At 37.2% G+C, this 23,531-nt stretch overlaps 1 protein-coding gene across 2 annotated transcripts in view; it reads right to left on the bottom strand.

Annotated features, from left to right (window-relative positions):
• Positions 1-22,148, bottom strand: part of clstn2a (calsyntenin 2a) — a 445,439-nt gene extending 423,291 nt beyond the window's left edge. Inside the window, exon 1 of one of the 2 annotated variants that reach the window (XM_073910342.1) lies at positions 21,902-22,148. In XM_073910342.1, the coding sequence (XP_073766443.1) occupies positions 21,902-21,974 (73 nt within the window). In that variant the 5' untranslated portion in view covers positions 21,975-22,148. The remainder of the gene's footprint in view (positions 1-21,901) is intronic. The other variant, NM_001159839.1, reaches the window with a different exon arrangement.
• Positions 22,149-23,531: the final 1,383 nt, after the last annotated feature.

Below are 23,531 nucleotides of genomic sequence, written 5' to 3'. Positions count from 1 at the left end.
CATGGATTTAAAGTTCTGGTCTCTCTTAACCCCTCCTTTTCCAAAGCAAAAACCCAGACTTGTTTTTTTTTCTTCAGACTTTTATTATATTTATCAATAAATTCATTTGGAGAAATAAAATAGAAACAAATGGGTGCACTAATGGAAAGAATAATGGTCACAAACGTTGGGTTCTTGGTCCATCTAAACTATTTAACTCCCGATTTTGGCGGTATCAAACAATGGGTTTACGTGAATCTAAGATTAAAAACATTATTGTTCTCTCAGTGTCTGTAATGTGGATTCTGGTCTGGTCTTGCTAAACCCCTCCTTTTCTAGCGCAAAAGCCCAGAAGATTTTTTTTCCTCACTTTGATTATATTTATCAATACATTCATTTTCAAAAATAAAATAGAAACAAATTGGTGCATTAATGGATAAAATAATGATCACAAACTTTGGGATCTTGATCCATCTAAACATTGGCCTTTTTGGAAGTATCCAACGAGTTTACATGAATCTCAAATTAAAAATACTATTCTCTCAGTGTCTGCAACGTGGATTCAAAGTTCTGGTCTCTCTAAACCCCTCCTTTTCCAATGCACTTCGATTGGTTAAATGACCCCATTTGTATTGATTGGGTCACCACTTAGAGTGCATGTCAGTAACTAAATGACCATCACCATATCTCAATTTCCAAAGGCTTCCTCAGCAAACATTTATAACAATAATGTAGATTTTACAATCTCAATTAGAGTACTCATCCATCAACTACTGTATGTGCAAAAGACTGTCTTACCCAGTGCAGAAAACAACATCTTCTCAATATATAATCGACAACACAAACCCAGTCCAGTCAGATTTTTCGATCTGATCTTTCTTTTTGGAGACCATGGCTTTATTTGGCATGCACTTTCATCTTCAAAACTGCACAGGCCATTTACATTCACAAACAGCTACACTACACACAACATGAAATGGTAGCAGCCACACACAAAAAAAGCTTTTCAATATAACTTTTGAAATTCTGGAATATAGATGAAATTCTAGAATAGATCACATGGGCTATTTTATATTCAAAATAAAATTCTAAACACCTCACTAGTTTAAAAGAGGTATGACAAAGATCTGTGAAAATATTTTTACTTCTGCAACTGTTTCTTTTTAATTTAACACATTTTTCACATTACTATTTCATCTCGCTGTCCATTTCTTGCTCTTTCTGTCAGTCTCCCTCACACAAACACAGATAAGACTAACACAACCGCAACAAATCATGCCCTAAACGAATACACCAGAGATGGACCGCTGAAAATAGGTCAGATAGTTCCTGCTCTCCGGAACCAGGTTGCATTAGGGAAAGGAGGAAGAGAGGAGGGTGAGATGGCCTGAGAGATAGAGAAAGAGGGAAGAGCCAAGAAAAATGTATGTGTGTGTGCACAAGAGAAAGTGAGTTTTGTGCAAAACAAAAAAAGAGAGTCAAATAGAAGAGGTGAAAAAGGAAAGAAGTGAAAAGTGATGAAAGAACATGGGAAAAGATGCAAGAGGAAAAAAGGAAAAGGAGAGAAAAAACAATAGGAAATGAGAAAAGAGAAGGTGTGAGAAGAGTAGCTACAAGAAGGTGTGAAAAGACAAGATGTGAGAAGAGAAACGAACAGAATGAGAGTGAATGCAAGAAGAAACAAGTGAACGAGTTGAAAAGAGAAGTAAAAAGGACTGAGAATCAAGTGAAGGAAAGAGATACTACAACGACGGAGAAGATCCAAGAATGTGTACTTGGAGAATGTTCACAAGAAGATTTGAGAAGAGAAAAGAGAGTAGAAGAAATATAATAATAATAATAATAATAATAATAATAATAAAAAAGAAAAAAAAACACTCAAAAATAAGGTACAAAATAAAGCAAACCCTATTCAAAAGGTACACTTAGACCTTACAGGTGCATATTGGTACCATAAAAGGTGCACTTTCGTTTGTCTAAGGTACTATGAAGTACACATTTGTACTTTATAGGTATTAATATGTACCTTTAAGGTACAAATATAGACCTGGCAGGTACAACTGTACCTTTTGAAAAGGTACCACTCTAGTGACAGGTCTTCTGCCTATATTTCAGAGAATGCCAAGTGTATCTATTTGCGGACTGTAAGACGGGGACATAAGATGAAGGGGCGTAACTTGTAAGTCAGAGGCATAACTTGCAGTTATCAAGATCCCAGTGAACCATGCGAGATCTCAAAATGAGATGTTGATGGCAAGATGGCGTAAATACCAGAGAACGTTTCCATCAAATGTTTTCATGATTTCTCCAAATTTATCCACAACAAATTCATTTGATATATTATTATATTCATTCATTTAGCAACTTCACCATGCAACTCCACTCACGAGCGTGTCAAGTATGAAAAACTCTGCAGCTCACGGCAGTACGTTAAAAACTGTGATAGTCGGGTTTAGGGTTAAGGAAGGTGTAGAGGTTAATAACTATGATGGTTGGATTTAAGTTTGGGGAAGGTGTAGACGTTAATAACGATGATGCCTGGGTTAAAAGTTGTGGTATATAGACATTAATAACAATGATGGCTGGGTTTAGGGTTGTGGTAGGTATAGACGTTAATAACTATGATGGTTTGGTTTAGGTTTGGGGAAGGTGTAGACATTAATAACTGTGATGGTTGGGTTTAGGTTTGGGCAAGGTGTAGAGGTTAATAACTGTGATGGTTGGGTTTAGGTTTGGGGAAGGCGTAGACTTTAATAACGATGATGGTTGGGTTTAGGGTTGTGGTAGGTAAAGATGTTAATAACTGTGATGACTGGGTTTAGGTGTGGAGTAGGTGTAGATGTTTATAACTGGTGTACAGTTTTGACATGGGTAAATAACTTCAAGTTACACCTCTAATGTACTACAAGTTATGCCCCTAAGGCCCATTCATGTAACACCCCTGTCTTGAAGTCCGCAGACAGACCCTACTCTAGAATGAAGGAGAGACAACACTGTTAAATATTTTTCCTTATATTTAAAGTTAAATTACTGGTTAATAATGCCATTAAGGTACAGTAAGGTACAGTATGTAAATTGACAGTAAATTACTGTGAGGTACTTCACAATAACTGAAAAGTGTTTGAATTCCAGTAACTAACGTGCAAAAAATATAGCCAATTTTACAGTAATTTGCTGTAATCATGATGCCAGCCTTGATTTTACAAACTTCCGAATACAGTCAAATTTTACAGTTAAACCATGTAAAGTGACACTAATGTAATTTACTGTGAAAAGTTACTGTAACTTTATGAAATTCTGGGAATTTATTACAGTGATGGACACAACACAAGGACACAAGGACACAAACAGAAGCCATGTTGAGACAATATGAATATGATAAATGACAAGGAATGCAAAAATATTAGACAATATGAGCAGAGAAGAGACGAGATTAGACAAGATTCTGATCTCTATATGTTTAAAAGACTTTATCAAACTTGACGATCCTTAGAAATACTATAAGAAAACATCAAAGTACCCTAATATTACCTTGTGATCCCATTACTTTACCACAGCATCACCACAGTACTTATTTGAAAGTGGAAGAGAGGAGGAGACTAGACTGCCTCACTTGCATTCATCTGGGAGCCTCGAGCACACTGGCACAGGTGTTCAGACAGGGACAATTCAGCTCCAAACATGAGTAATGAGCACTCAGGGGGAGTGTGTGCAGGTACACAACACACACACAGGCACTGAGATGGCAACACACATTCGTGTTGTTTTCATACTTCTCCTCTCTCAGTGCGGTGCTGGAAAGAGTCACTGCAGATCCCTGCAGGTTCACCCTGAGCTAAAAGCAGCCTGTGTGTATATTTACCAAAAACAGCAAGACGCAACTGGAATCTGTGGGATTAGAATGAGTAAAACATTCCTAAAACTTTCATCAAACCTCGGCCTTGTTGTGAGCTTATCCTACACAGCTATTTTTTTTAAGAGCAAATGGCAAAAAATGAACAAGACGAGGCAGCCGACACAAAAATGTTGCGGTGTCGTGGACAGTAGCGAGGAAATAAAGGGCACCTGCGATTGTCAGTGTGATCCGAAAGAGAAAGGCGAGGCGACAGATTGCTCCCAAATCCAATTAGGCCTGTGCTCCTTTTCCCCGTGAGCATAGCACACAGCGCTCTCGCTGAGAGGGTAGAGAGAAGGCGGAGGAAAGGGGCTTTTGGAGAGATAATGACTCAGACTGGAGAAAGACAGGAGAGTTAGAGAGAGGCTCTGTGTCAGCAGCGAAAACCTTCACGCCTAGCAGCCCTGAAAACCCTCTTCAACGCCTCCAAGAAGAGCAGCTGGCTTCAAGTTCGGTCAGCACAAAAGCCGGGATCACTCTGGCTTTTACACAGACAAAGTGAGAGCGGGAAGGAGCAAAGAGCGAGTCAGGCACCTATCAAAGCACTTTACACGGTATCTGTGCTAACTAAGGTGGTGGATGTTTGGATCCAGAGGGTCATGCAACAGCTAAGTGGATCATTTGGAGCTTTGGGTGGCACTGGATGAAGGAAGTTCAAATGAATGGTTGACCAATATTGATTTTATTTATTTATTTATTTTTTTTACCCAAAAATAAAAATTCTGCCATAATTTACTCACCCTTCACTTGTTCAAGTTTCTTCTGTCGAACACAATAATTTTTAAATTACTTGGTAGGACCCACTGACTTCCATAGTTGGAAAAAAAAAATACTATGAAATTTGATGGGTGTCAAACACAGGCTCATTGTCAAAACATACCCCCGTATACACTTCTGAAGAGGGCAAATTATGTAGCTAGAGCTACGTACAGCTGCATTTCCTCGATAAGGCGAACGCTTGAGGGCAGCATGATGATTTCGCGATATACTAGCTGACCGCTTACCTCTATGTGGAAAGCTTTTTCGCTGTGACCAGCTTGCCCAGTGGCTCGCCACATCCGTCGGCAGACTTTTGATGCAGCAAGAAGTTGACCGTGATGACGGGGGGTTTGAGTCTGTAAAAGATTGGTTCTCCAAAAAAAAGGTAAAACAAAAACAAAAGACAAAAAATGGTCGGTTGGTTGGTCAGTCGACAGCACCCTCTGGTGGATTTACGTGAGAACAGCAGATGTGAAAGGAAATCGATAGAGATATTTAACATTTGAAAAAGTGCACACAGTGGCCTCTGGTGGATTTACGTGATAACAGCAGATGTGAAAGGTACTCGAAAGAGATATTTGACATCTGAAAAAGCGCACACAGCGGCCTCTGGTGGATTTACGGGAGAACAGCAGGCATGAATGGCACTCGTGAGAGATATTTGACATCTAAAAAGAAAAACGTACACAGTGGCCTCTGGTGGATTTACGTGAAAACAGCAGGTGTGAATGGCACTCGCGAGAGATATTTGAGATCTGAAAAAGCATACACAGGGACCTTTGGTGGACTTGCGATAACAAAAACTGCATAAAATAAAAAATACCACCTGGCACATATTTCACACCGTCCAAAAATGTATACAAGGATGCATAATAATATTGAGCCTAGGATGTGGGTGTCAGCTACACCAGCATTCTTCCAAATATCACCCTTTGTGTTCAACAAAATAAAGAAACTCAAATCAACTACATGAGGGTTTTGGGTTAGCTATCCCTTTAATTCTTGGCAATGGCGATATATTGAAACATTCAAAATTGCATGAAATTGAAGTTATCAAATTCTGTGTCATTTGAAAACCATTATGTTAATGAAATTATGAATAAGATTTATTTAAAACAGGTTTGTATATTATTATTATTATTATTATTATTATTATTATTATTATTATTATTATTATTACTATTATTATTTATGGATATATAAGTATTACCACAGTGGTCAAACTGGAGTAGGAGAAAGAGCTGTATGTGCACCAGCCAATACCATTGATTATAAATATTGAATATCGGCCTTCATAACATAACTATTAGCACTAAATTTGTTTCACCACAATCACAAATCTTGGAAACAATGTCGTTCGATCCTGTGCTTTCCACCCTTTCCACTGTATTGTCAAAGAAATGTGTATTATTTATTTGCTCTTATTTGTTTACATGAGCCTCTCACACTTCTAAGTTATTTGCTCATGGGTCATCGAGTTGTAAACAGAACAGTGCTGCTCATTAAATTTCTTTAATATCCCAACATGAATACTAATATCCATCGGTCTCTTCAGCACACACTGGTAATATGTACAAATAAGTCTGAATAAACGATCGGTCAGCATTTCGCTCCAACACAGTGTAGATAAAAACCTGTAAGGTCAGCAATAACTCAAGCCTGGCATCTGTGAGGGGTCCAGAGGGTTCACATCGCCCCTCTCCATATTTCACTAACAGATCATCAGCTTCTGTTGAGATGTCATTCTGAGTGACTTACAACCCTTCGGCCAAGCCCTGGGCTTCACTCGAATGCTTTAGATCTCTCCCTTTCTCCATTGTAGCCCTCGTGTTCCAAAAGAACATGAAAAATGTGCTGGAGTGGCCAGAAAAGAGAAGCAACTCTGAGATCAGGATCCAAAATGTTGCATTTTGCACAGCATTTCATTAAATATATATAAAGCGTTTCCAACACAACTCTGAGTATCAACCATTCAATACATAAATACTGCAAATGTTTTTTTTTGTTGTTTTTTTTTGCAGGTAGACTGCTACAAAAAATGGTTTCAGTAGGAATTATATGCAAGAAATTATGGTGCAATAAAAAGGGAAAGTGGGTAAATCATTATTTCATAGTAGTTAATATGTCAAACAATACAAAGAAATACAACAATAATAAAAGAAAAACTCTAATGAATTCAAGTTTGGGAGTCTTTTGTAATGATTCAAGAAGAATCATAAGAATAATTTATTTATAATTCAGGCTACATTGCTTGCAATTGTGTAAGTGTTGTTTTTCTATTGCTGGACAAGAAATGTAATGACGTACTTGTTTATAATATTAAAAATAGTCTGTTACATACCTGTCAACATTGGGGTGTGAAAATAAGGGATCCCCCTCTCTAAAAATAAATGTAAAATTCCAAAAATACTAAATATGTTATCTGTAGCCGTTTTATTGTAAATAAGCAGTTGCAAGGTCAGTAATATGTTTTATCATTGTTTTTATTATTATTAGTAGTAGTAGTAGTAGTAGTAGTAGTAGTAGTAGTAGTATTAGTATTGTTATTATTATTATTTACAAAAAACAAATAAAATAGCAAACCGTTTAGCCTATTCAGAGAGCTGCGAATGAATCACTCATTTAGATTGTTCGTTTGATTGCATTAAATAACAGAGGTGTCACTTTAAAACTGCACATATCTGTAATGAAAGCATTTGATGGCTTTCCTAACTTTTATGCTTAATTAAGACAAAATTGATGTGTTTAAAAGAAAACCCACCAATGTTTAGATGTTGTTACTATTATTATTATTATTATTATTATTATTATCATTGTGTATTTATCAGTATTTAAACATGCACCCAAAACCCAGTGTCCACTTTCGCTCCGCTTCAAATTGCGTGGACAGCATTTATTTGGAAAACAGCATCTATTTATCACTGTGAAGCGCGTCTAACAGTCACGCACGGCTACATGAACTGACTGTTTTGTGGATTGCATAGGAGGGAGGGGCAACTGCACCTGTAATGAAAAGGAAGGGAATCGTGCCATTTTTAGATTTATTTAAAAGTGTTTTCAGTATGGGTTTTGTATAGGGAGGATCGGCTCTGTAATGTTTATTGCCACCCTTCATAGAAAGATTGAAAATATGGAACAAACATGCAAAATTACCTTTATGTGATGATAGCGGGATAGAATTGTAAAACATGGGCAATTCAGGAAAAATGTGTGGGTTGACAGGTATGTGTGTTACTTAAACTTTGCAATTTTCTCAGTTGCTTGCGGAAAATGTATCCTTGCAGGGAGGAAATAACAGTTACGAATGAATGTTAATTATAATTTTTTAAAAAGTAATCTGTGAGGACAATGTTTCAGCTCAATGCTATCACATTCAAAACATTTTCATTAACACTTTAGTTTAAATAACTCACACCATTAACTTCTGGCATATTCCCTGCTTATTACTAAGATATCAACTGTTTATTAGTACCTAATTTACCTTTATTATTAACTACTGCCCAACTAACTAACTAACAAACAGGCAGCAAATTCCTGGGCTAATACATCTTAGCTAATAGTTTGTTAATAATGTGAATTATTAAAATAAAAAAGACCACTTTATTCTTCATTCATACTGTTGGTGATTTAAAAGCTGTGTTTTGCGCATATTTTTGTTGCCATGATAAAGAAATCATTCATTGTAGACAGTTCTCCAATGCCTGCAGTATTTGGATCAAACAGCACTCTCAGCAGACCACTGCTAGCCAGTCTCAAGGTGTCTCATGCTCAGCGAAATGTCACGTCTCCCAAAAATGTCAAAGACCATTTTGAATGTAATCCCCATAATGTCATGGAGTTCTGGAGTTACAATAAGTTAAAACTGGTTGGAAGACGCACAACGGCGACTGAGCCTTTCTTTGCTGCACTTAAATTTGCTCGCATTCAGAACCCCCATGTTGCAATTTGAATCAAAGGTTTATGATTCAGTTTCTAAAAACATACCGTAACAATGTCAGCCAAATATTATTTACTTGTCAAAAAACACTTTAACAAGTCAGCTCTATTGCATTTTTTTCATTGAACCCTGGCTTTCTTCAAACCCCCTTATTACTACTACTACAACTAGTACAAAAAAAAAAAAAAAAAAACAGAACATACATGGCATCCAAACAAACACAAAAGAACAAAGAGCGGGAAAGCGAGAGGGAACTAGATTGAGGTTGTTAATGGAAGTCCTGAGGTCAGGTAACTGGCAGTGCCATTTTCAGCTGAGATTTTGAGAATCCTTCCCATTTTTCCTCCTTTTATCTTTCTCTTTTTTTCCTTCTACAGTATCTGATAGAGAAAAGCCTTCGTCTAACGGACATACTTAAAGTGAATCAAGTGTATCACTGCAGGCGAGATAGAAATGATAATGCCTTTGACTGCAGGACGCACTATGAAAATTAATAACTTCTTTCATGAGGACAAGCTTCCTCTTCCTCTGGTCTCGCGGGGTGGCAGCGTTTACTATTGAAGTACAGGGCTGCTCGCGGACAGCCTCCAACTCCATGGAAAATCAAGCACCAAGGAGAAAGATGTATCTCATACAACCTACAAATGCACCCCAAAAACACCCTAGCTTGTGCCTTTGTTGCACAGCGTAGCACTTTCATTCCTGCAGCGGTGGCGAGAGGCCCGTGGCATGCACTATTGATTTCAGCTTCAGTCAGCACAGTCATATGACAGGCGCCACACGTATGAAAACACTCAGACGGATAGTGGCTGTCTCTTTTTCATCTCTCTTTGTGCCAGTGTGCACTCTTTTGCTCTCTACAACAACTCTAACATACACACACACATAGACAGTCATCTATTGAAACACAGGGAGGCAGACGTCGCACCTGCATTATTATTTTACGCTGATCTGTGCAGATCCTGGATGTAATTAAAACTACCCAGCAATGAATTCGCATTATCTCCGTTTGAGTCCCAACAGTCACCATGTGTGTTTGTGGAATGAGAGGGAAAAAGATCAGGAGCTGCGCGCCCCGACTTTGTTGCTTTCCCACCTGGGAGGAAGGAGGGGGCGGAGCTGCAGCTGCTTCTATCTAAAACAAACACCTGCAGTCTGACAGGCCGGGTGTCTCCTGCACCCACCAACATTAACATCCTCCTAACTCATTTATGAGCCAAAGATAAAACTCATGGCTTTCTCGGAGCATCTAAACAACACAAAGGGCAGCACCTGCTTCTTGCATTCCCTCGGCATGTTACAAGAATATCCAACAACTGCTCAATTAAAATAGGCTCTGTTGGTATCAGATCGGCGCAGTGTTCCATCCAACCCAGAAGAACAGAAGAGATTAAATGTGACCGTGGACCACATTTTCTTCTGCTGGAAGTGTATTTTTTTATGTACTGTTTGGGTCAAAATTATAGATTTCTTTTATGCCAATAATCATTCAAATATTAAGTAAGGTCCATGTTCCATAAAGTTACATTGTAAATGTCCAATGAGTTCAGATGCAAGTGCTGTCTGAAATTTCCATCTAAAATTGTAAAAGACTCCTTTGTATATGTTGAATTATTTCCTTTTAAAGACATCGAAAAAAACTGTACACTTTGCCAAAAAATGGAAATTACTGAACCTAAACACAGGACAGGAGCCTGATAAAAATGAAAATTTTTTAAAGAAAATGTTCAGCATTTAGAAGTTTTGAATCTAAACTTTTCATATCAAAATTCAATTTTTAATTGGTAGTGTGCATTGCAAAGAACATAATTTGGATGACTTTAAAGCCGACAAGAAAGTCGCTGGTTTTAACCCCGGCTGGGTCAATAGGCATTTCTGTGTGGAGTTTGCATGTTCTCTCCGTGTTCACTGGGTGCTCCGGTTTCCCTCACAGTCCAAAGGCATGTGCTACAGGTGAATTAAATAAGCTAAGTTGGCCATAGTGTATGTGAGTGTGTGCGAGTGTGTGTGGGTGTTTCCAGTGTTGGGTTGTGGCTGGAAGGACATCCGTTGCTTAAAACATATGCTGAATAAGTTGGCGGTTCATTCTGCTGTGGTGACCCCAGATTAATAAAGGGACTAAGCTGAAAAGAAAATAAATGATTAAAATAATGATAGCAACTAAATTATGCAGCTGGTTGACTAGAGGTGTCCAAACTTGGTCCAGGAGAGCCAGTGTCCTGCATAGTTTAGTTACAACTTCCTTCAACACAACTGCCTGGAAGTTTTTAGTATACCTAGGCTGTGTCTGAAATCGCTTACTACTCAGTAGGTAATGTATCTAAATTCAAATGTACTACTCGACTGTAAGAAAAGTATGTTTTATATAATATGAGTAAGAGTAATATAAATGGAACAAGGACGCACTACATCCGCCATTTTGATGTGTGATCTACCCACGACGCAACTGATGCTTCACTCCCGTTCATGAATTCTCTTGCGTGGCATGGGATAGCGTAACGTGCATCGGATGTGCACTTTAGAATCTCGCTGGAAGTAGTAAGTTATCCTTGTACTTCTCGCATACGCTTTTTCGAATTCTATAGCTGTGTCCCAAATGGCATACTATGCACCATGTATTCATGCACTTACACACTCAACAGCACAATTTATGAATGTAGTGTCACCCCAAATGAAACACTAATGTTTTTTTGTTTTTTTTACTAAGCCGAAATTCAAACAGTTTTCCTGGTGACGTTTGTCAGTTGTCAAATTAGTGAAATGAATGTCCAAAGTACCAAATAATACCTGCCATGAGTAGAACTGCATTCACCAACAGGAGGTGCTATAATCACTCTCATAAAAGAATTGTGCTTTCTTTATCCAAAATAAATCTAAATAAAGTCATAATAAATAAAATCATAATAAATAAATAAAGAGTTCTGACCAGGTCTAGAAAATATGATCATATAACCCCAATTTTATCCTCCTTACACTGGCTGCCTGTTAAATTTCGTATTGAATTTAAAATATTACTTCTCACCTATAAAGCTCTAAATAATCTAGCTCCTGTTTATCTAACCAACCTTCTGTCTCGCTACGAACCAACTCGTTCCTTAAGATCTCAAAATTCAGGGCTTCTGGTAGTACCTAGAATAGCAAAATCAAGTAAAGGAGGTCGAGCCTTCTCTTTCATGGCTCCTACACTCTGGAATAGCCTTCCTGGTAACGTCCGAGGCTCAGACACACTCTCTCAGTTCAAAACTAGATTAAAGACCTATCTGTTTAGTAAAGCATACACTCAATGCATCACCTAGCAGGTTCCACACAGGCTTCTGCATCTTGCTTATATACACTATGAACAGCAGCTACGCTAATTATTCTCTTTATTCTCTATTTTCACCTGGGGATACTCATCCCGAGGTCCTCAGATTAGACGGAGTCACTGATTGGATCCAAGACCAGCGACGTGATGATCCCAAGGATTCCATATCCGGGACCAGGCCATATCCTGAGCTGCTGCTGCGCTGATGGTCGTGGGGAGTGGAGAACATGTGTCTGATTCCAGCGACGCTCCAGGGACAGACGAGTCTTCATTGAGGCCATCTTCCAGCATAAACCACGGCGAATGAAGTTCTGCACAAGACTTTTGGCCAGCGGAGAAATTAAAATGGTCGTGCCCAACTGAGTCTGGTTCTCTCAAGGTTTTTTTTCTTCACTCCCATCAGGTGAAGTTTTTTTTTTCCCTCTCCGCTGTCGCCACTGCCTCGCATGGTTCAGGATTGGTAGAGCTGCGCATCGATTAATTTGCTCTTCAGTGTTTGAACTCTCAGTAATGATTAAATCACACTGAACTGAGCTAAACTGAACTGAACTGAACTTAAACACTAAAACCTGAACCACACTGTTCCAGTTACTATGACCATTTATGTGAAGCTGCTTTGACACAATCTACATTGTAAAAGCGCTATACAAATAAAGCTGAATTGAATTGAATAAATCAAGTAATCCCACATGAGCGCCGATAGCGATGCCCTTTCCTCTATCTGAGCAAGGCTACGGTCGTTGAGTGTATGAAGTGTCCTTCATTCCATACTTCACTTACCTGTTGAATAAGTGCATCATCCGGGTAATTAAAGTGCACTTACTATTTTTAGAGTTTTCAGCTTGAATGCACTTCTTACACTATTTATACAACAAAATGGCATAGAATAGTGCACAAGTATGCAATTTGAGACGCACTTTGTGAATTCGGACACACTAGCTGCGTCCCAAATGGCACACTATACACTATGCACTCATGCACTATGTACTTATGCACTTACACACTCAACAGGATAGTATATGTATGTAGTGTCGTCCCAAATGGCACACTTATGTATTTTTACTAAGCGGAAATTCAAACCGTTTCCCTGATGACGTTTGACTGTTGCCAAATCAGTGAAATAAACGACTGAATTATCAAGTAATACCTGCCGTGAGTATTGCTGCATTCACCATCGGGAGGCGCTATAATCACTCTCGTAGGAGAATTTTGCTTTCACCATCCAAAATAAATAAAGTTATTCAACATGTGCGTCCGATCGCTCCGCCCCTTCCGCTACGTGAGCAAACCTGCGGTCGTTGAGTGCGTGAAGTGTCCATCATTACACACTTCATTTTAGCGGCTGAATGAGTGCATCATCCGGGTAATTGAAGTGCTCTTATTATTTTTAGTGTTTTCAGTGTGAACGCACTACTTACACTATTTATACTACAAAATGGCGTAGAATAGTGCATAAGTATGCGATTTGGGACGCAGCTACTATCAGCTCGCATACAGTTTTTAGCATACTACACAGCTCTAGTAAGAGCTTGATTAGCTGGTTCAGGTGCGTTTAATTGGGGTTGGAACTGAAATATGCATGGTACCGGTCCCTTCAGAACAGAGTTTGAACACACGCCTGTGCTAGACAGAAGTTATGGTTTGTAGATGATGTGTTGCATTTTACACAATGTACTAAAATAATAACATGATGTAATTCTAAATGAAAAGATAATTAATCACTTCCAGGCTACCAAGTACGAGGAGAATAAAGCACTGGTTAGCTAGCTAAAAGTCACCTTCAGCTTGGTAGGGTGTCTCTCTGTTACGGTAAATCAATAATCCGCTCAGTCGTTTTGTGCACCCTTGTCCAACAACCATCCAAACCTATTTTTGTGAGATTTTGGCAAACAAAACAGTAGCAGTAGGTGGGGAGAGAGAAAAATGCATCACATTCCAAAATGTGCCAATATGTTTCTACACTGAAAATATGTTTATATATTAAATATGTGCTGATTCTACAGAATTTGTATTGGAGGCCCCTATCTTCAAGGGCAAGGGCCTACTCTATTCAGGACAATCCCAATCCCAATCTCCCTAATAGGAAATACAGATTAATAAGGCTACCTTAGACTAACATCTTGGAGAATAAGAAGATAACTCTTGCTATCTGGGCTCTTCAATACCAGTTAAATCCATTCTTCTGTAATTCACAAGTCATTGTTAACACTGTGATTAGCTTGTTGAGGTGTATTTGGTTGGGTTCAGGGCTAAACTACATAGTAAACTGGCTTTCCAGTACTGAAAATAGTTTATATCAGTGTGAATCTTTGGCCCTTGTGGTCCAATATACAGTAGTTTTTTTTCCAACCTTAAATCAAACAACTAAAATATTGATGAAATCTTTGGTATAACTTGAAAATTACAGACTGGTGGGGAACAAAATGCCAAGCTATGATCCATGTTGTAAATATCAAGTCAGATTCTCCCAAGACTAATCTATGAGTGGCCTTACTGATCTAGACTTTCGCAATGGAGTCTTGGCAGTGCTTTATACCCAGCTTCTAGTTCTATTAAAGCCACAGATTGGCTCACTCTTTCGATGGTCCTGTCACCACGGAAGGTCAGAAAAAGTATTTCGGCAGATCAAGCTGAAAGATGAGATGTATGCTGCTTCTCTCCAGGATGCCGTGTGCGCTGCCAGCAGCTTGCAGTATGATCCAATCACTGCAGGTCATCAGACAATGACTTTACTCCAAGTCGTGCAAATGGCAAGCTGACTGAGACCAGGTTTAGAGAACACTTCAATGAAACAGAGTACAGCACCGCAAAACAACAGCAAAAGGTCAGAGAAGCATATACTGGGGAGATTTTGCCCTTAAAAAAAGGTGCTAAGGTAAGGTGTACGTAAAGGAGGACAGCAATGAGTTATATTCGCTGCTTCCTTGCGTTTAGCTTCTTTTCAGCACAGCGCATTCAGTGCAGCACAAATCCCGAGGTCAGTGAGTGACAGCACTGCAAGGCCTTGACAGCAAGTCTTGTTTAATAACAACGTGGCAAGGATGTTTCAGAGAAGACTTCTCTGGGTTTTCAAAACTGCGAAGAATGTTTGGGAAAATAGAGGACAAAATTCCAATGCTTTCTGACTATGCTACATTCAATCTCTCACCCAGAGAGGCGGATTCTGTCTCGCGGTCTGCTGGAAGTAATCCATCTTGTAGTGCACCATTGTAAACACAGTGATTACATCCATTCACTTCCAAAGAAAGACATGCATCATGCAGAAGAACACTCTTGATCCATCGCTCTGTAACATATGGTCATGCAAACGCCTACACACACACGTGCACCATCACCATGAGCTCCACATTCACCCAATAGCCAGTTGTCAGCTCACTGGCACCCTATGCAGGCAATTAGATGGAAAGCTAGAGGACAACGTCCTAGAATCCCTCTCTCTGGAGCTGGAGCAATTTAATTGAGACTGAATCTCAGGGACTAGCCCACTTCTCAGAGACGGTCAGCAAATATGAGCAGGGTCCCAGCGCTCCACCGCCAGCACCAAGCAATCAGTAGCACAGAGATGAGAAAATACACTTTATATGTGGGTGGGAACATTTATGTGTAAATATGACGCGGAACTGTAAAAAATGATAAGCTAGTACCAGAAAAAAAAAAAACCTGTAAAAAAAAATCTGTTTTTATAACTTTTTTTTTCACTTAACTCTTAAAAACATCAGCTTCACTGACCAAAAATTATTAGTCATTAATACAAAAAACTTTCCTTGAGATGGGTTGCGGCTGGAAGGGCATCCACTGCGTAAAAACGTGCTGGATAAGTTGGCGGTACATTCCACTGTGGCGACCCCGGATTAATAAAGGGACTAAGCCGACAAGAAAATGAATTAATAATACAAAAAACATTTATTTGGGTTAACATAAGATTATTTGTTTTCTGGAGAGGAGAACTACTCTGTAACAAAACTTAAGTTGTGCCAACTGAGCATTTTTGTCTGCAGAACTGGAATGCCTGAAGTTGAGTGAACAAAAACCCATAATCCATATTTCCTTTCGTTTTTTTCTTGTGTACTCAACTTTTGAACACATCAGTTGCACTGACCTAAAATGTCAAAACAAACAAACATATATTAATTGAAAAATAAACTAAAACAGAAACAAATATTAACAAAACATGTGTTAGACACAGAATTAGAAACTGCACAGGAGGCAAAACAACAGTAAAGGTAAACAAAAAAAGAATCAAAACATGGCTGGACAAACAGGGCAAAATGCTTTGTAATGCTTTACGGGGATAAAACAGGACTCAGCAAAGAGTCTGTGTGAGTGATATGTCTTTAAAGTCCTACTAACCAGTCCATCATGAGTTTCCAGCTGTGCGAGTGTAACCAGAAACTGGTTTCTCCATTTAAATTTTATTTAGAGCATTTGATTTGTCATTTAATTATTACAGGACTTTACTGAGTTGTTCATGAAAAATTAATATCAAATACATTTGATTTCTCATTTTGAGAATGCACGTTGATGTATTATTTGATTGTTTGAGCGTTTGCTTTATCATTTGGGTAGTTGTTTTGAAAGTTTTAAGGCATCTGAATTTTTTTTTAAAATTTTGTTAGGAAAAAAACTTACCTAAATATATAAACATAACAGTTAAATACAAATTAGCAGTCCACATGCGCTAAGTGTTAATAATTATAACAATTATTATAAACATAATTATAACATCAATGTTATTATTATTATTTGTCATTGCTGTTAGGGTTGGAAATACTGCAACTCTTATTTTTTCAAGTGAGGAGGTCTGAGATTTGTAAAAAAGTTGGCAGAAGATTTTTGGGTGAACTTACAAAACTAATCTTTTTAACTTAATAAAAAAATTTTTGATTTAGGTTAAGTAAATGTGTTAAATATAATTGTATAGACATTTGTTTACAGATTTTTTTGCCAAACCAACAAAAAAACAAGTAATTTCAACTTTTTTTTTTAAGTTGGATTTTTTACAATGTGCATGTAAACTTTAAAGGGTTAGTTCACAAACGTGGTTTCATTTACACTGTGAAAATATCTTTAAATCAACCATTTTTTTTACACATTTTGTAATTATATTTTATGCCATTATGGGACCTTGATCTTTTCTCAACAACTTTTAAAATTGTAAATTTATTTTTAAGACATTTTTAAGTTTATATATATATATATATATATATATATATATATATATATATATATATATATATATATATATATATATATATATATATATATATATATATATATATATATATATATATATATATATATTCTGTCCAAATTTGTAAAACATAAAACCTGCTAATAAACTGCCAACACGTATTCTGTTTTTATACAAAGCTAATTCTCTTTATATCATTTCTTATATGATATATTTCTGAAATAAAAGTTACTGTAACACTGCAAAGTTGAATTTTAACCATCAAAAGTTCCCTTATTCAATTCATAATAGTACATAAATTCCATATTCAGAGTTTTTATAATTTTTTTTTATCTGATATTTTTTACAAATGTAAAAATGCACAATAGCATGCACATCACTTTAAATGGGTGCTCAGCCAAACAGAAAAAGTGCAAAAATATATATTCAAAAAGGTGGCAACACCAAAGCTCAAAAATGCCAATTTATTAAATTAAAAAGGTTTTACGCCTTGTATCAGTCTTTTTAGTTTAATAAATTGGCATATTTGGAGCTGTGGTGTTGCCGCATTTTTGAATATATATTTTACAATGTACAATGCCATTCCAAACTTAATTTAGTTTAGTTTAATTGTCTGCCTCCAATAAAACAGAAAACATATTGAGACTGTTTTTGTGTCAAATATGGGCATTTTCCCAAAAATCTTCTTTTGTACTCCAAACATTGCTCTGGAAAGACATAAGTGCGAGTAAATGATGAAAGAATCTTTTTCTGGTGGGTGAACTATATCCTTTAATGCGTGTGCGCATACATGTTCAGAGCTTCATGATTCAGAAACACATCCAGGAGAAACTACAGCTGTGCGAGTGTGTGCGCGGAAGAGCATCCAGTGTTATTTCTGTGCAGATTGGCCAGATCTGACCCCTGGGAGAGACTGGTGCCATCTGACCAGCTGGCGAGAGAGCGGCAGTGACAGGGCCCATCTTACCTCCAAATGCAGCTATTTCCTGTCCTTCCCTCCCTTTCTTTCCCCCCCCCCTCATCCCTCCCTGCCGCTCATCACGCCGACGCTAATGATGCATGCTGGGTAATTAACGTTTAAATTAAGTTGAGCATTTGCACGGCATTCTGGCTTGAAGATTGGCATGCTCCTTGAGAAGCCACATTGTGACAAAGACAAAAAAGAAAGCTAGATCTCTCGAAAACAAAAGACTAAAGACAGATCTAACAGCTGTGGTCCACTTAGCCGAGTGTTTTCAGTGTTTCGTTTGGCTCCCCGAACAACAGCAGCAAACCAAAAAGAGAAAGAGAGAGAGAAAACGCCTTTTTCTCCCCCCCCATCCCCAAGCTTGATGTTCTTAGGTCGCAGCACGAAAGCCTAAGTTATGCATCTATTCCAGATCAGCAACCCAATTTATTTAGCTCTGGGATAACGCTGTGCTTTCTGTGAAAAGGCCAGCATAAATCTCAGCCTGCTTTTACAGACCTACCCTTATTTGTCACTGCTGTCTTTCTCCTTTATCCCTTTCTTGTGTACTCCAGCATGCAAAAGCAAAACTCACAATCTCTCTTTCACTGCAAGACTCTGAGTTTTGGAAATGCTCTCCAATAGTCAGACACAACAAAACACGGCCTTGCCGACATCAAAGCTGTCTGTTCTGTTATTAAAAGTCGTCAAGCTATACATCTTACAAAATCCATCTGGTAATGCATAGCCCCAACTTCCCCCAAGGTCATTGCTTTAGTTCCCAAACACACACACACTGAAAAAGCGTACCATAAAATACAATACACAACCTTGTGTATAGAACGATGCTCACAAAAGCTAACTTTTTACACTGCCATTATAAAATGGTGATGTGAGCACCTCCATAATAAACTGTTTTGCATTCAGAGATAAGCCAGGCCACATGTGAATTCAATATTACAATAGCATTCTGATGTAATTTTGATGAAATCCTTCTCCTCTTTTGGAGAGACAGAGTTTTGAAGGCAATCTGCCAGACATATCACAAGGTTTGGATGGTATTCAAATGTCATGTCATACCTATAAAAAGTGTTCAGTCATAACGAGAACGGCTTAGATTTAATGATTGGTTTATATTCTCAATTCTGCCTCATATTTCTATTCTCTTCCTTCTTTCCTAATGCCACGCTCACCTTGTGCAACTCTTCATGCATAAAGGAGTTTAATTTTCAACTCATTTTTCACCACGTTCAAATTTTTATGGAGTGCCGGAATCCAGAAAATTGATATGCAAATATTCAAGGTTCCGATTCCCTGATTCGCCAATCTGTTACACCGAAAGAGCCCAATCTCAAGCAAGGGGTTACTTCTAAGGAAAGTAAATCAGGGCACGCATGCAGGTAGGCCTACTGACAGACATTCTACTTGCGCGCTGACGAATAATTGAACTGTTCCATATTCATCACTGCCCCAGAGACACAATTAGATCTCTTATCTCAATGTTTGTGTTCCTCCAAACACATTAGCGGCTTTTTTTCATGGGAGCGGCGAAAAAATCCACTACTTTACACTCTTGAAGTCTTTAGGACTATGTGCTCATTGAACGCCTCATTGATCCTTATGAAGGAGATTAAAGAGAGATGCAGCTACAACAAGTGTTGTAATTTAAACTGATCAAGATGATAAATCACTATAAAATATTAAAATAAGGTCAAGTAAGTATTGATGAGGGAAAATATAATAAGATTCAACTTTATTATTGGTTGGCGATTTAACAAAGCATCACTATTAGTGTATGTATTTTATGCACTTTATTTTAGGATGAAAGAATAACTAAATGTTCTACTTTGTTTGTATATTAAATTAAAGCTTGGAGATTTTTTTTAATAATAGTTTTAGTTTAGTTTAAAACTTTATTAATCACCTAGGGGCAAACCATTCTAACATGTGTGGTGCTTCACAAGTATGTAACACGATTAATACAATAATAACAACACTTAACACCAATTAAAATATATGTAAAACCCAAAAAGTTAAGGTAACTCAAACCATTTGAGGAAACCGATTGCAACAAACCATTTAAGTTCAAAAACAAATTCTAATGAGTACTATGAACTTAATCCATTTGAGTAAATGAAGCAATTTGAGCAAAGTAAGCCCCAATACATAAAGAGACCTCAACCAATTGAGTGCTGTAAAACCCAATAAGTCAAGGCAACTCAAAGTGTTTGAGGAATCCGATTGAAACAAAACATTTGAGTTCAAAAACTAATCTATACGAGTAAACCTTTTCCATTTAAGTTGTGAGGTATTTATTTAACTTATTCCCTTTAATCAAAAGTTCAAAACTCTTTTTTTTAAATGAGTAGAATTAACTTTCAGTTAATTTTAAGTTAACAGTCATTTATAAAATACATATATAAGATAAATAAATGAAATATAAAATAAATAAATAAATAAATAAATATTAAAAATCATAATACTATTTAGATGTGGTGTATGATGTACGCCTGTCTTTTGACAAAATCTTACAAAAAAAATGTCCATATCAAAATGTCACAGCTGCTTGGATTTTATTATAACTTCAACAGACACACCCTAAATACAATCAGATGACCTTAGCAACCAAAATTGAGGTAAAGCTGGTTTTATATTCACACATTTGGTCTTTCTTCTTAATATTATAATTTCAGAAAAGTAGTCTTTGCCAATTTTAAATAAGGAAATCACATAAGCAGCCAATGGCTATCAAAGTATAACATTGCTCATAGTCAATTAAATAGAGCTAATGTTGTTTTGAAGTCTTACTTACATGTGATTTCAGACCTAATATTCAAAGTATCATGGTAATCAATATAGGGAGCATGTTACAAGCAGGAACTGAATGAATGAACGCATATAAAACCAACTTTACGTCAATGCAACCAACAAACAAAAGCTCTATCTTGTCTTCTTGGGCACCTGCCGGTTCATAACATCAACATTTCATTTAAAAAAAAAAAAAAAGAGACATTTGATTTCCTTATTATCACCAATTAAACATTCTAGTAGTAAAATACTTTCATAAAGCAATAAAAACACATTGTTTCCATGCATTTGGTTGTCCAAAAAGATGGGTTATCAATCATTGCATTCTAAACTCACACTGATGGAAAAAAAGAGAAACAGAAAAACAAGTTCAGCTCTTAATGGATAGATGCGTATTCGATAAGGGAAGATTCATCGCCAACCTGAAATGACACTCTCAGCCTTTCATTGCCAGCCTGCATGATCCAATCTGACTGTAATTTATCACATATCATCTAAAGCATTCCACTTGTACACTAACAAATAACTGAGCTGCTCCATATTCATCACTGCCCCAGAGACACAATTAGATATCTTATCTCAATGTTTGTGCTCCCAAAATACATTAATATTTTTTTTACCATGGAAAACCTCTTGCTTAATGCTCTTGAAGTCTTAAGCGCTATGCAGTCATTGTACAGAACTGATCAAATGGGTAGAAACGCGTCTTAAAGGTCAATGAAATATTGATGAAGGAAAATAGCTGTAATACGGCTCGTGTCGAGAAAACGTAAATATGGAATCTGGTTAGAATTATACATTGATGCAAACATCTGTTCATCTTCATAAAATGCCGAAGAATGCACTGAAGTTAAATGAAGGTTCATTATTAAGAAAACGGGAAAGGGAAAGACAAACTTGTACTACATAAGAACATCTGCGTTGCCAACCAGATGTAGGGACTCTCCACCTGTCACTAACGCTCTGATGCCCACAAACTGATAGTCATTGATTACATGTGATCTACAATGCTGATCTAACTGACTGAGCTCCAGGCGTTTCTTTCCACGCCGTGACATTCCAAGTTGTCCGCTCTGCCTTACCTTTCCCAGCCAGGATGCCGCACTGCCCGGAGAGCACCAGGAGAAGCATCGCTGTTATCGCGCGCATCTTCATGCTGAGCCCAACACTTCGACCAGAAAGCGATGACCTAATTCTTCCTCTGTTAATCTAGAAAAACACCAACTCTCTTGCTTTATCTGTCCTTGAGCGACGATGTACTGAAGTCTCGCTAGTGAACTCCCAGCAGCGCGAGACGCGGTCCGAGCGCACGAGGTATAAACGCGGTATGTGTGTCTGCGCGTTGCGCGAGTTAAAACCCACAGGATCAGGCTGCTACGTCACTCCTCAAGCAATTAATCTTGACCTATGATAAGGCATTTATTCATAAGCGGTCTAAATACTATGCTGGTGAATTTTATGCTGGACATTTTGACGTTTTACATTGTCAAATTCGGAGATGGTTTATGTGTGCACTTATCGGTCGTTTAAATATTTCGTCTTATTTATCAGACCGAGGAATTCCCTGTATGAACACACAGTATAATTTTGTTCAAACATCCTTCTCATTTATTATTCACAATATCATTATCTTAATCCAATGACAAGACTTCTCCCAAGGTGGACAGCTGCTGTCCTGTGCCTTCCAGGCGCATTAAAAATGAATGACAATAACAAAAACAACAGTGCTGGGATTTTTTTCTTTGTGGTTTATAATCATATTTGCATTTACCCCTCTATATATATATATATATATATATATATATATATATATATATATATATATATATATATATAGAGAGAGAGAGAGAGAGAGAGAGAGAGAGAGAGAGAGAGAGAGAGAGAGAGAGCGTTTCTATAAATTACAGACTTTAATGTGAGAATAGAGTACATTTTTATTCAGTTAAAAAAAATGATCTCATAATTTCTGTTTTAATTAGTTAAAAGTTAATAGAGTTAATAGTATAATAATAGCTATTATTATTTTATTAATTATTTACTTATATTTTTATTAACTTATTTATTTAGTTTAAAAATATATATTTTATTTTATCGTAAAATTACAAATGGTGTTTTTGCAAGTATAAGTATAATTTTTGCATCCCCATACATTGTGGGGATGTAATCAGGTTGCGAAATATACATTGACGATCAGAGGGGTAAACTTTTTTGGTAAGGTTAGTTCTGTAATACAAGCTTTAGTGAATCAAATGTATTTATTTCATTCATTCATTAATTTTCTTTTTGGCTTAGTCCCTTTATTGATCTTGGGTCGCCACAGCAAAATGAACCACCAACTTATCCTGTATTTATTTTAATTACATCTAATTTATTGATATAAAGTATTTAAGTTTTCAGTGGTTTCAGGGATATTTAGTTTATTCTGACCTAGAGTATCCTCTGATTTGCTATTTCAGAGGTTACAGTAGGTCAAACTATACAAACTTTTCAACAATTTTACTTTACTTTTGTAGGCTGTATGTAGAAACAAACAGCTATTTTACAAGAAAAGTGTCTTTTGAACAATTACGGTGTCTATCGGTGATCTACATTGTAAAAAATGCAGGGTTCCAGACAATTTATTTATGTTGTTCCAACACAAATTGATTAACTTTAATTGAAGTTAACTTAACACTTTTAACAACTTTATGTGGATTGAACACAAAAAAAAAT

This window comes from Danio rerio, chromosome 2 (assembly GCF_049306965.1).
Source record: "Danio rerio strain Tuebingen ecotype United States chromosome 2, GRCz12tu, whole genome shotgun sequence".
Taxonomy (NCBI): domain Eukaryota; kingdom Metazoa; phylum Chordata; class Actinopteri; order Cypriniformes; family Danionidae; genus Danio; species Danio rerio.
The sequence above is the reverse complement of the archived record's forward strand: the minus strand, read 5'-3'. Positions and strand labels throughout refer to the sequence as shown.